The sequence below is a fragment of the Odontesthes bonariensis genome, chromosome 4 (genome assembly GCF_027942865.1).
Source record: "Odontesthes bonariensis isolate fOdoBon6 chromosome 4, fOdoBon6.hap1, whole genome shotgun sequence".
In the NCBI taxonomy this organism is placed as follows: domain Eukaryota; kingdom Metazoa; phylum Chordata; class Actinopteri; order Atheriniformes; family Atherinopsidae; genus Odontesthes; species Odontesthes bonariensis.
Genome location: NC_134509.1, coordinates 24,698,129 through 24,711,519, shown reverse-complemented (window position 1 = coordinate 24,711,519; position 13,391 = coordinate 24,698,129). Strand labels below are relative to the sequence as shown.

General features: G+C 40.6%; 1 protein-coding gene across 1 annotated transcript; it reads left to right on the top strand.

Moving 5' to 3' along the window:
- Positions 1-7,172: 7,172 nt before the first annotated feature.
- LOC142378763 (myeloid-associated differentiation marker-like protein 2) lies at positions 7,173-12,778 on the top strand. The gene is made up of 3 exons (XM_075463622.1): positions 7,173-7,433; positions 8,195-8,581; positions 11,931-12,778. The coding sequence occupies exons 2-3, from the start codon at positions 8,301-8,303 to the stop codon at positions 12,580-12,582; spliced, it is 933 nt and encodes a 310-aa protein (XP_075319737.1). The 5' UTR covers positions 7,173-7,433; positions 8,195-8,300; the 3' UTR covers positions 12,583-12,778.
- The last annotated feature ends 613 nt before the right edge of the window (positions 12,779-13,391 follow it).

The following is a 13,391-nucleotide window of genomic DNA, read 5'->3' as shown; positions in this document are numbered from 1 at the left end:
TCTGACCACTCCCAGGTTTTAGTGAACGAGCAGCAGCAGCCACGCATATTTTCACTGAATTCAACACGCAGTCACATCAAACTGTCTTCTGTTTTTGCTTTATGTTACTTTAAATCTTTAGAAAGCAGAAATATTTGTCGATTTTATTATGAATTATACATATATCTTAATTTTAACTGAAATTCAGTGTTTCTAAAATGTTAAATGTTTGCCATTTGGTGGTTTTGCTTTTACGTTTTTGGCCTCAGTGAAGAGTAAAAATTGTTTTCTTGTTTGACTTGAAGAAATAAAATATGTCGCCTCTTCCACTGTTTCCACCTCACACCGGGGTTCCATTGCTGTTAAAATTTGCCTTTATAAGTAGCTGTTTGTGTGGAGGAAAAGGCGCGCGCACGGTTTTTGCGTGTGCATCTTTGTGTTTTTCAAACCTTGCTCTGTTCTGGTGATGGAGATGAGGAGACTTGCATTTCTAAATCATCTAAAGTTATCGATTAAACTTGAGAACCCAGGTGGGAATTTAACAAATTCAAACTTTAATGTGTCTCCGTTATTTGTCCCATTGGGATTAAAGGGCTGAAAGGGTAGAATTTGCAGTTTATGTTCAGAACTTTGGATACTTTCGCCTATGTATGGTCTTTAAATCCAACTAAACTGATTACCTTTTAATTTTACAGTTTATTTATAGCCCACATTCCCATTTCTTTATTCAAAAGTAGTATCTAAATATATTTCTGATCTCCTTTTAAATGGCTCATTAAAGAAACAGAACAGTCTGTGGCATTACTTAGACGCTGCTGTTCTGTACACTTTCAGCTGATTTCATTTGTTTAAAGGTGTAGTGTCTGATACTTAAGAGATGTTGGAAAGAGCGTCAGGGACAGTGTGTGTCCCAGGTAAGAGATGCATATACTCCAACATAAAACATTTTGAGGAAAACACATTCCTCAGTTAGTGCCTCCAGGGGAGGCTCACCAGATATGTAGGCTACATTATCTATTTAAATATGGGCACAGCAGAATAAACCGGTGGAGCAGGGACACGGACCTTCTCGCACCAGCAGGTGGAGACACAGACCTGAGAACATGGATCCATTCAGTCTGCAGACACCAGACGGTGATCAGTAGACACCACATCGTTACATCGCAAACAAAAACTAGCTTGATGCTCCTTCCAGACAGCCTCTGCCCAGCAGATAAATTAACTTAGTCTCTCAACTTAGGAGCTGCAAGAGAACAAAACCCCCAAACACCACAAGGGGAAAGAAACTGAGGAAACAGGTTCTGTACTCTGAACATGAGTGCACAGCTGGTTTTCCATCCAATTAAATTCAGTTCCATTAAATTTAGAAGAACTGGATTGCATGGCTGCAGTATTATTGTTATAGATAGCTTAATATTACTGTGTACTCTGAGTCGCTGCTTTTTTGTTGGCCTTGACATGTCACAAAATTAGATGAAAATCTAGATATGTTTGTTTTTGCACAGATAACATGTTATACTGTCTGCGTAATAAGAGGGGCTTATTAATGCTGGTGTGTGACTGCGAAAAAAAAAGTATATACAGTGCCTTGCAAAAGTATTCGGCCCCCTTGAACTTTTCAACCTTTCAGGCTTCAAACAAAGATTTAAAATTAAATTTTTATGTGAAGAATCAACAAGTGGAACACAATCGTGAAGTGGAATGAAATTTATTGGATGTGTCAAACTTTAACAAATAAAAAACTGAAAAGTGGGGCGTGCAATATTACTCGGCCCCCTTGCGTTAATACTTTGTAGCGCCGCCTTTTGCTGCAATTACAGCTGCAAGTCGCTTGGGGTATGTCTCTATCAGTTTCGCACATCAGAAACTGAAATTCTTGCCCATTCTTCCTTGCAAAACAGCTCGAGCTCAGTGAGGTTGGATGGAGAGCGTTTGTGAACAGCAGTCTTCAGCTCTTTCCACAGTTTAGATTGGATTCAGGTCTGGACTTTGACTTGGCCACTCCAACACCTGGATGCGTTTATTTGTGAACCATTCCATTGTAGATTTGGCTTTATGTTTTGGATCATTGTCTTGTTGGAAGATAAATCTCCGTCCCAGTCTCAGGTCTCTTGCAGACTCCAACAGGTTTTCTTCCAGAATGGTCCTGTATTTGGCCCCATCCATCTTCCCATCAATTTTGACCATCTTCCCCGTCCCTGCTGACGAAAAGCAGGCCCAAGCCATGATGCTGCCACCACCACCATGTTTGACAGTGGGGATGGTGTGTTCAGGGTGATGAGCTTGTGATGATCATTTTGCATTGTGGCCAAACAGTTCGATTTTGGTTTCATCTGATCAGAGCACTTTCTTCCACATGTTTGGTGTCTTTCAGGTGGCTTGTGGCAAACTTTAAACAAGACTTTTTATGGATAGCTTTGAGAAATGGCTTTCTTCTTGCCACTCTTCCATAAAGGCCAGCTTTGTGCAGTGAACAACTGATTGTTGTCCTATGGACAGACTCTCCCACCTCAGCTGTAGATCTCTGCAGTTCATCCAGAGTGATCATGGGCCTCTTGGCTGCATCTCTGATCAGTCTTCTCCTTGTTTGAGATGAAAGTTTAGAGGGACAGCCGGGTCTTGGTAGACTTGAAGTGGTCTGACACTCCTTCCATTTCAATATGATTGCTTGCACTGTGCTCCTTGGAATGTTTAAAGCTTGGAAAATCTTTTTGTATCCAAATCCGGCTTTAAACTTCTCCACACCAGTAACTCGGACCTGCCTGGTGTGTTCCTTGGTCTTCATGATGCTCTCTGCGCTTTGAACAGAACCCCGAGACTATCACAGAGCAGGTGCATTTATACGGAGACTTGATTACACACAGGTGGATTCTATTTGTCTTCATCAGTCATTTGGGACAACATTGGATGTTTCAGAGATCCTCACTGAACTTCTGGAGTGAGTTTGCTGCACTGAAAGTAAAGGGGCCGAATAATATTGCACGCCCCACTTTTCAGTTTTTTATTTGTTAAAAAAGTTTGACACATCCAATAAATTTCATTCCACTTCACGATTGTGTCCCACTTGTTGTTGATTCTTCACAAAAAATTAAAATTTTATATCTTTATGTTTGAAGCCTGAAATGTGGCAAAAGGTTGAAAAGTTCAAAGGCCGAATACTTTCGCAAGGCACTGTATGTTTCCTGAAATAAACAATTTGACAAACACCGAAACATTCATAAAAAAAAAACTGCATAATGTAAAGATAGTTTACTTTAACTCTTTAATTTAATCTATGGAACTGTTTCAAGCATTTTATGCAGTTGCAGGTGAAAATGGCCCAGTGAGGTTTAAATCCACAGATTTTGAATAAGATATTGTGATTTAATTGTGCTTCATCAAACAGGTGAGCAGGACATTAAAGATGTTCAAATGACTGCACAGCAAGCAGCAACCGATTGCTTCCTTCTGGGTTTGATATCCTGTTTATGGTTTATAATCCAGGTCGTGGCTGTAATTTAGCTTAAAGTTTTAAAGTGAAAGTGTGTGATTAAAAACATACATCTGATTTATCATATTATCCACCAGGTATGAATAATATCTTAATGGAAAACGACCCATAATCAAAGTTTCTCCTCTCCTTGACTTCCTTTTTTGTGTGCTTCCTTTATTAATCACAGTTTAAACTATTTTCAATTAAATAGTGAATAGATTATGACCCTGGTGGGGATATTACACCTGATTTCAGTCTGTTATATTAGGATTAATGATCAGTTTGGAACACATGATAATATCGTAACAGAAAATATCATTGCCAGATCATTGGAGAGTGAAAAGCACATAACAGATTTATTTGTTGGCCTCTTTAAATCATTTGACTTTGCAGATCACAGGCTTCAATTACAAAGACTTAAATGTATAGGCCTGACGTGTTTGGAAATTCCTCAGTTTCTGTGAAAATTATACAACAACTTCTCTCAAAGTAACCACAGTCGTCCAGGGAAGCTGTAAATGAGCCAGAACAGGGACAACTCCCTGCTCAGATACATCTATATGCTGATGACACAGTCATTTATACGGTGGCACCTTCTTCAAATAAAGCCGTCTTCTTTGAAAATGCATAAAAGACTACATTTAGGTCTTCATTTGTACTAAAAGGTATAAGTAAAGAAAGAGGCACTTTCTATAAATATCTAGGAATCTAACAGGAGAAAAGACAAGCCTTTTTCTGTTAAACTAAGCTGGGCCTTTTTATTGCATCTGTTTTTAAGTTAACGTATTTATCTAATTTTGTATCATTATCTAAAGTGACACTAGAGAATTTGACACATTCTTTGCTCTTTGGCTCTCCCTACAGGTGTGGGATGTAACATCATTGTCACAAAGACGTCATCCTACGCCACAAAAATGTCAAAGCAATCGTAAAGTGCAGCAGTGCTGTGTGAGGCTGGACACCAAACCAAAGTCATGAACTGTGGTGGCTCAGCTCCTCGGAGCTCCAGGGCAGTTTCAGGCCCGGAAATGTGACAGAAGTCAGTGCACGTAGTTTTGAAGGTTCACAAACCTCTCTGGTCTTGTTTTACTCTCTTTTTGCATCTTGAGAGACATTTTGTTATATTCTTTTCTCTGTGTATTAGGTTAAAGCGGCGTTATTTGCATGCATGCAGCTTCACTGTGATATTAGATCAGTTATTTTTTAAAAATTTTTTTCATTTAACCTTTATTTAACCATATAAAAGCCCATTGAGATCAGGATCTCTTTCACAAGGGTGACCTGGCCAAAACGGGTCAGCAGCATGAGACATAACAGCAGCACAGCAGTACGTGTCAAGCCAGATTACAAAGAATGACAGATAGAATAAAACAAACAATTTAGAGATGCAATCGTGATTTCATACAGAGACGTGGGAGCTGTAGCACAACCAACAATTTAGGATCTGAAACATAGGCACTGTTCAATGGATTGGAGCTGCCTGTCTTTCAGGATAGAGCGGAATGCTCCAAGTGCGACTAGTTCAGAGAGTTTCAGTTCAGTCTGTAAAGTATTCCATGCCAAAGGGGCAGCAAAGCTGAATGCTCTTTTTCCAAATTCGGTCCTTACCTGGGGAGCCAGAGTTACCACAACTCTCTTAAATGTTCCTCGGTTGCACTCAGAGGCAATAAAGCTGCTTTCTTATTTTATGTTCCACGGGCAGTGAGCTTCAAAATGCCAGCAGTTTACAGACACTCCCATCATATTTTTAAGGGTTCTTTTAGAAACTGTGCTGAAGGAAACATGTCGTGTTTAATGATAAAAATCTTCTGACAGTATGCAAGTGGATCATGTTCTTCTCACTGGTTCTAATGCAATTTAATACTGGAAACAGACTCCAGCAACATTTCTGCTTCACTTTGTCTTCATCAGAGTCAAATTGGATACAGAATGAAGGCAGGCAATTGTAGTCAACCTCACACATTTGTGCATCAGTCACCGGATGAACAATTACAATTGAACTTAATTTCAAGCCTATTGGATTGCCAAAACAAGGGTGGAGTTTCGTACAATAAGTATACACATAACACTCTTGTGGCGTCATCAGAGATAAAAAAAAAAAAGTAATTACACAAAATTCACAAAAGACACAAAGAGAAAATACAAACATCTGTAAGTTTGTACTACTTAAGGGACATGGAAAACCACACCACACATTCACAGTGGAAGGTCAACAGCACAAAAGAATCCAACCTCTCACAAATAAGCAGAATAGTCAACATCTTTTACGTATAACATTAAAGAAAGCATGACAAATTTGATTCTTCATTGATGTCAAAGGGCTCCACTTGTGTCACAAAGGCAGCACCAACAGGCAGGAGATGAAAACACTCAAAACCAGCAAAAGACTAAACTCAGGAGAAAGCACAGGACCGACTGACAGGGGGAGCTATGATACAAACCAAGGCAGGGTAAGAAAAGATCTGGCAAGGAGCGGTGAAAACCATATATGCTGGGAGGAATGAGTGGGTGAGATATTATCAGAAGGAACAGGTGGTAAGATGGTTAAAGTAGAGAAGGATAATGGTAGGAAACAGCAATTAAACCAAAACTGGGAGACTCACTAAAACTAAAGGCAGAATCCACATGAGCAGATATCACCTACAAATGCAAGAGGAGCTGAAACAAGGCAAAGAGCATCAGCAAAATGAGGAACAAAACAAAAGCCAGAGAAAAGCAAATGTCAAAACCAGAACACAAGACTCATAGACCATGGTAAAGTGACATTAATGTGACCCTGGTGTTGGCATCTTGAGAGGAGATCTTGATGGTTAAAGAAAATGGCTGATGAATCATCGAATAAAACAGCAGCATCGGAGCAGAAGTCTGAGCAGCTGCAGCTACCAAACAGCACAGATTTCTGATGTGTCGGCCCGGCACCACCCGGTCTCAGGTGTCTTCTCTCTCCGGCGCTCCGAGCAGCCTCTTCACTCCTCTGAACTGTCACGAACTAAAATAAATGGTCTCAAAGTGGAGCTGGGAGTGAGCAGCCAGGAAAATAAAACAATGAGAAACACGTTGTTTTATAGAGTGAAAATATGTCACCTGTGTCCCAACAAACCCAAGAAAAATGACAAAAACAACATATTAAATACTGAAATGGTCAAAATGAGTTGCCTTTCAACACATTTCAGAGATATTTGAGCATTTTAACAGCCCTTTTGAAAAACATTTAATTTGTTTTAGATTGAAAAGACATTTGTTTAAAAGTTAATCCACATATTTGGTAAATATATGAGTTATCTTATCGTACATCTAATTTATGTTACAACATTTTGCGGCTCCTTCTGCATGAATTTACGGCTCTTTTGTTGCTTCCACAAGGGGAATCTTCTAAAACAATCCTTTGTTCATGTCCTTGATGGTTTTCAATAAGAGACACAATGAAAAGACAAAAAAGTCAAAGTTCTGATGAAATAAATAAGAGGAACATGACTGAGCAACTGGTAGAAAATTGACTGTAAACGTCTGAAATGTCTCTGTTTACTTAGGTGAACGAAGGCGTCACATATTGATCCTGTTTTGTCTTTTACAGACTCAGTTGTCACCCCCCCCCCTCATTCCACGGGGTCTGTAACGTGTCTGCATGCCTCGGCTCCACACCCAACCATGAGAACACAACCCTCCAACGCTCAAATGGTGATGGCCCAACCCCAAATAACTTCCATTCTGGTCTGACTGACCAACAGCACCCCCACCTCACTGCACGGCGAGGAAGGAGAAAGTGTGTGAGGAGAAGTGTGCGTCCGGGGGAAAGTAGAAGATGAGAGTCTGCTTCAAAGATCCAAGAGGATTAACAAAGAGATTCTGGACCTTTTCAGCTAAGGGGTTGTTCTGGACCAGGTTCTGATGTGGACGTTAGCAGCAATATCTCACAAGACTCCAACAAATCCATTCAAAGAGTATACAGAATTTTCTGGTTTCCTGTGAATGAGGGTGAGAGGTGAGTGTTTGCTAGCCCAGCTGAAGCTCTGACAGATCTAAGATACATTTTTCCCTTGTGTTCTATACACTAGGTCAGGGGTCCCCAACCTTTTCAGCACCAAGGACCGGTTTGGTTCTGCAATTTGTTCCTGCGGCCCGGTCGGGGGGGGGGGGGGGGGGGAATACTTTTTTTTTTTTTTTTTTTGTACTTTACATTCAACAGACATTACATTTAGCAGATGCTTTTACAAATTAGGATATGATGACAGACAGTCATCATTGAAAAAAATAAACGTGCACAATCGGCCTCCTATAATGCAATCTATGCAGTTTCCAAGTATAGAATCTAGCGAGTGAAATGAAAGAATTCCCGATTTCCATGTATTTAAAAAAAAAAAAAAAAAAAAATATATATATATTTTTTTTTCCCCCCAATCTCACGGCCCGTTTTGGAATGTCTCGCGGACCGGTACCGGTCCGCGACCCGGTGGTTGGGGACCCCTGCACTAGGTGACATCAACTCAGAAATTAGACTCAGATAAACACAGGTGCCTGAGCGTTTGGATGTTCTGCCAAGTTTTTGTGGAAGTTTTGAGGTTGTCTGAGCAGAAATTATGTGATAAGTGATGCAAAACAAAAGTGGAAGTGAATGAAGAGAGCGCAGACAGAGAGGCAGGAGCTGATAGAGGCTGCTTCGTGAGAGAAGAGAAATTTCAAAATTTATTCTGTAATTTTACTGTAAAGTTTTGACAGTAATACTTTTCTGAATTTTCCTGACAGGTCATCACAGAACGGGTCCTAACACTTAAAACCTTGACCTGGTTTTGGACGTCCAATATCTCTCTGAGGCCCTGAGGAATATTTATTTATTGTTTTCTGAGCAGCCATGGACTCTCATGGTGGTCCGTACCTCAACAGGAATGCGCTCTGCTCGGCTCTGGGTGCTGCCCGCCTCTGTCAGTTAGCTCTGGGCTGTGCTGTGATTGCCATGGTAACCCACAGTGCCGGCTACAGCGGCTCACATGGCGTGTTCTGCATGGCGGCGTGGTGCTGCTGCTTTGCCATGTCAGTCGTGGTGTTTTTCCTGGATGCCACTCGTCTCTACAGCTGCCTGCCCGTATCCTGGGACAACCTCACAGTCACCTGCGCTGCCTGTGCGACGCTCATGTAGGTCCCATTCTCAGGTCTTTGAGGCAGTGGTGTTTACAGAAAACTAAAGCATCACATGTTAAACTGTTCTACATGAGACAAACCTGGTTGACCATTTAGTCATGGCACAACTACCTCTGAGACATATATTTTTACCATTAATTATTGGAAATTAACCTTGGTTAGTCTTATTTTCAGACATTTACAGTCAAAATCTTTAGCTGACGTTGTTATACAGTGCCCTGAAAATACCTAAAACAGGAAAATTAACAATATTTTATATCAAATTGGAACATTTTTTAATTTGTGATGTGAAACTCTGCATTTTCTTGTTGCTCTATGAAGCATTTTAACATTTTTCACTTTATTGTTTAGGTTGAACGAGCTGTGATTGCTCTGTTTCAATCCACCCTCACAGCTTTTTACTGTGTTTTCCAGCAGTATCAGGCCTGTGTTGCAGCTATATTAAGTCTTACAATACCTGCCCAGCACCATAAAACAGACTGACAAAGCTGCTTCAGGGCTGAATGAATGAGATAATTTAGCAGCCAAACCCTGTCAAACCACTGCATGATGATTTATCCTCTGGGGTCAACAAACATCCAGCTTTTTAAGGCTTCTGGTGCAGCCAGCAGCTATATGGAATAGAAATCTGCTTATGAATACCATTATTTTTAAAAACAACCAAAAAGCAAACTCATTGTCTGACATCAACAGCCAAAGAGTCCATTTTTCATCATGAACATGTATATCTAGGGGCAATAGCTCATGACTTTTAGTAAAGCCTGGATAATGAATGATGAACATTAAGACCAAGACTACAACTTAATCTATATCTAAATGTTAAAAAAGTTCATTGAAAATTTGTATTTTTCATAAAACAGTAGCTGATTAATTCAGAAATTATTATTGGCCTGTAAATACCACCTCTTCTTCTCTCCATGTTGACTTTTGCCTGCAAACCACAAAGCATGCTCAAATGTGACCAATAAATATATTGCTTGTCCACAAACTGAAGCCTATAAGCTTCCGACACTAAAACTTTTTCTTTGCCAACAGAAGCTGCATAATCATGTACAGATATCTGTTTATGAAGAGCCAGCTGTTGGTTAACAGCAAACAGCTGAAATGAGGGTGAAAATGGAGCTTAATGCTTCAGGCGTCACTCTAAACAAATGCTAATTGCTGTTGTGTACTCAATTAGCTAACTTAGCTACACATAGCTTGATGAGTAAATATATTAATTAGCTAACTTAGCTATCAGCTGGATGACTAAACATATTGCTATTAGGTAACTTAGCCTCAAGCTGGATAAGTATGTGACAGTGTTCGCAAACAAGTCAACATATCAACTTATTAAATGTACTGTTGAGAGAATGATAGAGAGTATAAACTATGCACTAGACCTAGTTTGTGAGGGATCAGAGTGCCTGTCTGAGGCTGGCCACATGCAGCCCACAAATTCACAAGCATGCACATGTACATGAATCAATCTGGATCAATTTACCATTAACAAGATAAGAGAGAAACAGTCCAGAAAAAGTAGACAGTAGAGGAAGAACAACATGGATGGCTGTTTTGTTTTACACAATCACTTTTTCCTCAGTAACTAATAAGTGTATTTATACTGCAAAAATAATTGACCATTTTATATTCAGTTCAGTTCAAGTCAGGCAATAAAATCTCCTCATTCACAGAAAACGTAGAAGGACTGCAGACCAGTTAAATCCACATGCATCGAAAGTTTTAGCGCATCTGATGAAACAACTGACAAAAATGATGGAATCACTACACTTGGATAATATTTATTCAGTTTTTTATATTTGTAGAAAAACAAACAATCAAAACACAGATATGACACAAAAATCATGAAGTCACTCAACAGTGGAAACAAGAGCCTAAAAGAATCTCAATTAGCTGCATTTCTTCTGCTTTTTATGATATGTTGAATTCTTTGAGGACTTCACACCTTCAATAAAAATTACCTCAGCGTCACCAAACATTCTTTCAACTGATGGAAAGAGAAAAATGTCCAAAATTAACATCTTCTAAGTATAATTGCTACAAATATAAGGACAGCCCTCTCCCCCGGTCCTTTACCTGACATCAACCCAATCGATATCACCAGTGACCGTGGAAATGTGCTTGTTTTCTTCAGGCAGCCATCTTTATATGTTTCATTGGACCTGAACCAAACTAAAGTTCCAGCATCATCTCCTTGACCCTGGCACTTTGACCTTTTCCTTGGTCGACCTGCATGTTTCCCTTTTACAACCTTCCAATTTTGTTTGTACTTGCTCCAAATTTTAGACACTAGACACCTGGAAACTAGGGACTGTGGTCATGACAATAATAGTTGTGAAATCTTATAGCCCAACTGAACAGACAAGACAAGAGTCATGACTTTTTTTCCTACATTTTGTCCATACTGAAAAGTCTATTAAGTTAAGCGGTTTTCTGAATCTTTAGTCCCTGTGGGTCTGAGTCTATGCCAGCTCCCCTCGACTGGATTCATGTAGGAAGCAATTCTGTATCAAACTGTCAAACCTTGATCATATCAAAGGTGACTTTAATTTGTGAACTGTTGCTGCTATGTGTGCAAATGGAGCAAAGTGGGGAGGAGGATTCCTCAGACATGTTTTTCAAGTTCCAGGAATTTGATTTAAAAAGAGATTTGTGTAAAAAGTGTGAGTTTTGTTTATGGTGTTGTTCTTACAAATACTATGGCTTTTGTCCTGTATGTGCATTGAACTGTGATATTATAGAAAACTAGGGAATAAAACTAAATTTAAGCAAGTGTAGACATTAATTTAAAGGAACAACGAGCCTGGTGACAATCAACAGGTATCCTCCACCTTATTACTAAAACAAAAGAAAAACAGAAGAGCTCTTTTCTTTAAATTGTGATGACGCTGGAAGCTTCTGTCAGTTATTTTCAGTCTGATTTCTTATGAAGACCTCCACTGCGTCTCATATATTCACACTCCTTAACAGCAGGTTGCGATTATGCCCTGTAATGCGAGTTGACATCTGCCATTTCACCCCATAGAAGAAGCTGATTGAGCATGGCTAAACGCAGGCACGATACAGACTATATCAGATACGTATTTTCTTATATTGAGAACAAAGGAGGACAGTTTGTGGAGTGAGGTCAAAACTGACTCAGCTAAAGTAATATATTTTGAATCTTTTTGAAACTACCTCTCAGTAGTTGGACTTTTTTATTAGTCAGTAAGTGGGCCTTGAATTAAGGTAATTTCATCACACATAAGAGTGAAAACCACAGTATTGAGCCTGTTTTCACCTCACTGTGATTCCTATCCCTGATGGCATCATGTAAATATGAGTTTTTTGTCTCCTCCCGCAGGTATGTGACGGCCTCTGTGGTTTACCCGCTGTTTTTTGTTCGCTCTGAGTGCCCATACGCTGGCTGTGATGTCAGAGATTTCCGCGTTGCTGTCACCGTCTGCTCCATCCTGGGCACTCTGGCCTACGGGGCCGAGGTGATCTTATGTCGGGCCAGGCCAGGCCAGATTGTGGTGGGATACATGGCCACTGTCTCCGGCCTTCTCAAAGTTGTTCAGTGCTTTGTAGCCTGTATCATCTTTGGAGCTCTGGCCAACGGGAGTCAATACTCCCGTTATGCCGCCACAATCTACTGCGTTGTCGTCTACGCTCTCTGCTTCGCTCTGACAGCGCTGGTGGTCGTAATGACTGTGTGTAAACGGACTAAAACTGTGCGATGCATGCCCTTTGACCGCTTTGTGGTGGTGTGCACCCTCCTGGAAGTTCTGCTCTACCTCAGCGCTTCAGTGGTGTGGCCGGTGTTCTGCTTTGACACCAAATATGGCTCACCGTTGAGACCTTCATCATGTCCACAGGGGAAGTGTCCATGGGACAGCAAAGTGGTGGTGGCAGTGTTCTCCTGTGTCAACTTTGGACTCTATTTGACGGACCTGATTTACTCCCAGAGGATACGATTTGTCTCTTCACACTTGCCGACTAACTCCCGAGTGTAGCACCACTCGTCAGCCTCATTAAGTGTTTAAGGTTGTTTGTGAATTTATTTGATATTTAAAGACATTCAAGACATCACTGCTGCTGAGACAATGTGGCACAATTATCTAGTTCAAGGACCGGTGAGGAATTTACCACCATGACCCTGCTACCACACCCCACTGAGGTGACACCCCATCCCTTTAAATGACCCCCCCCCCCCCCCCCCGTGAGAGCCAGCCTCACACAAGCTGCCAGGACGCACTGGTATGTCCTGCCGAATCCTCATAATACAGACACATTCCCATTATTCCTGACTTGTGGTATAACACATGATGACTTGCTACTTGTATTTCTATATTTTCTTTCAACATAAAGTGCATCTGGCTTTGGCATCTGTGGTATCCCTGCCATCTGCAAACTGCACACCCGATGATCCTCGGACTTTACCCTGGCTGCCAGAAATAAACATGAGCCATCTGCACTCATGTTAAAGCTATGACACAGCATTTGTAAGAGGCTGTACTTCTTCTTAAAACCACCTAATGAAATTATTCTTTCAGTCTGTAAAAAAAGGCACATCAACTAAAAAAAACTTGTTTTTTTGGCTGCTTCTTGTCCAACTGACCTGCAGTTTGAGCTGCCACATTTGAAAATACACAACATTCACAATTGCTCAACGTGAATGTGGTCAGTGTGACCGAGGCGTGTTTGTACATCCCCACAGATGATGGTCCGCATGACCTAATGTGTCCTTCACTAACAGGTCAAATCTCAGGAGGAAATTTGCTTTTACTCTGGCAGTTAAAATGATCTCTGTGGTTAAATGTGT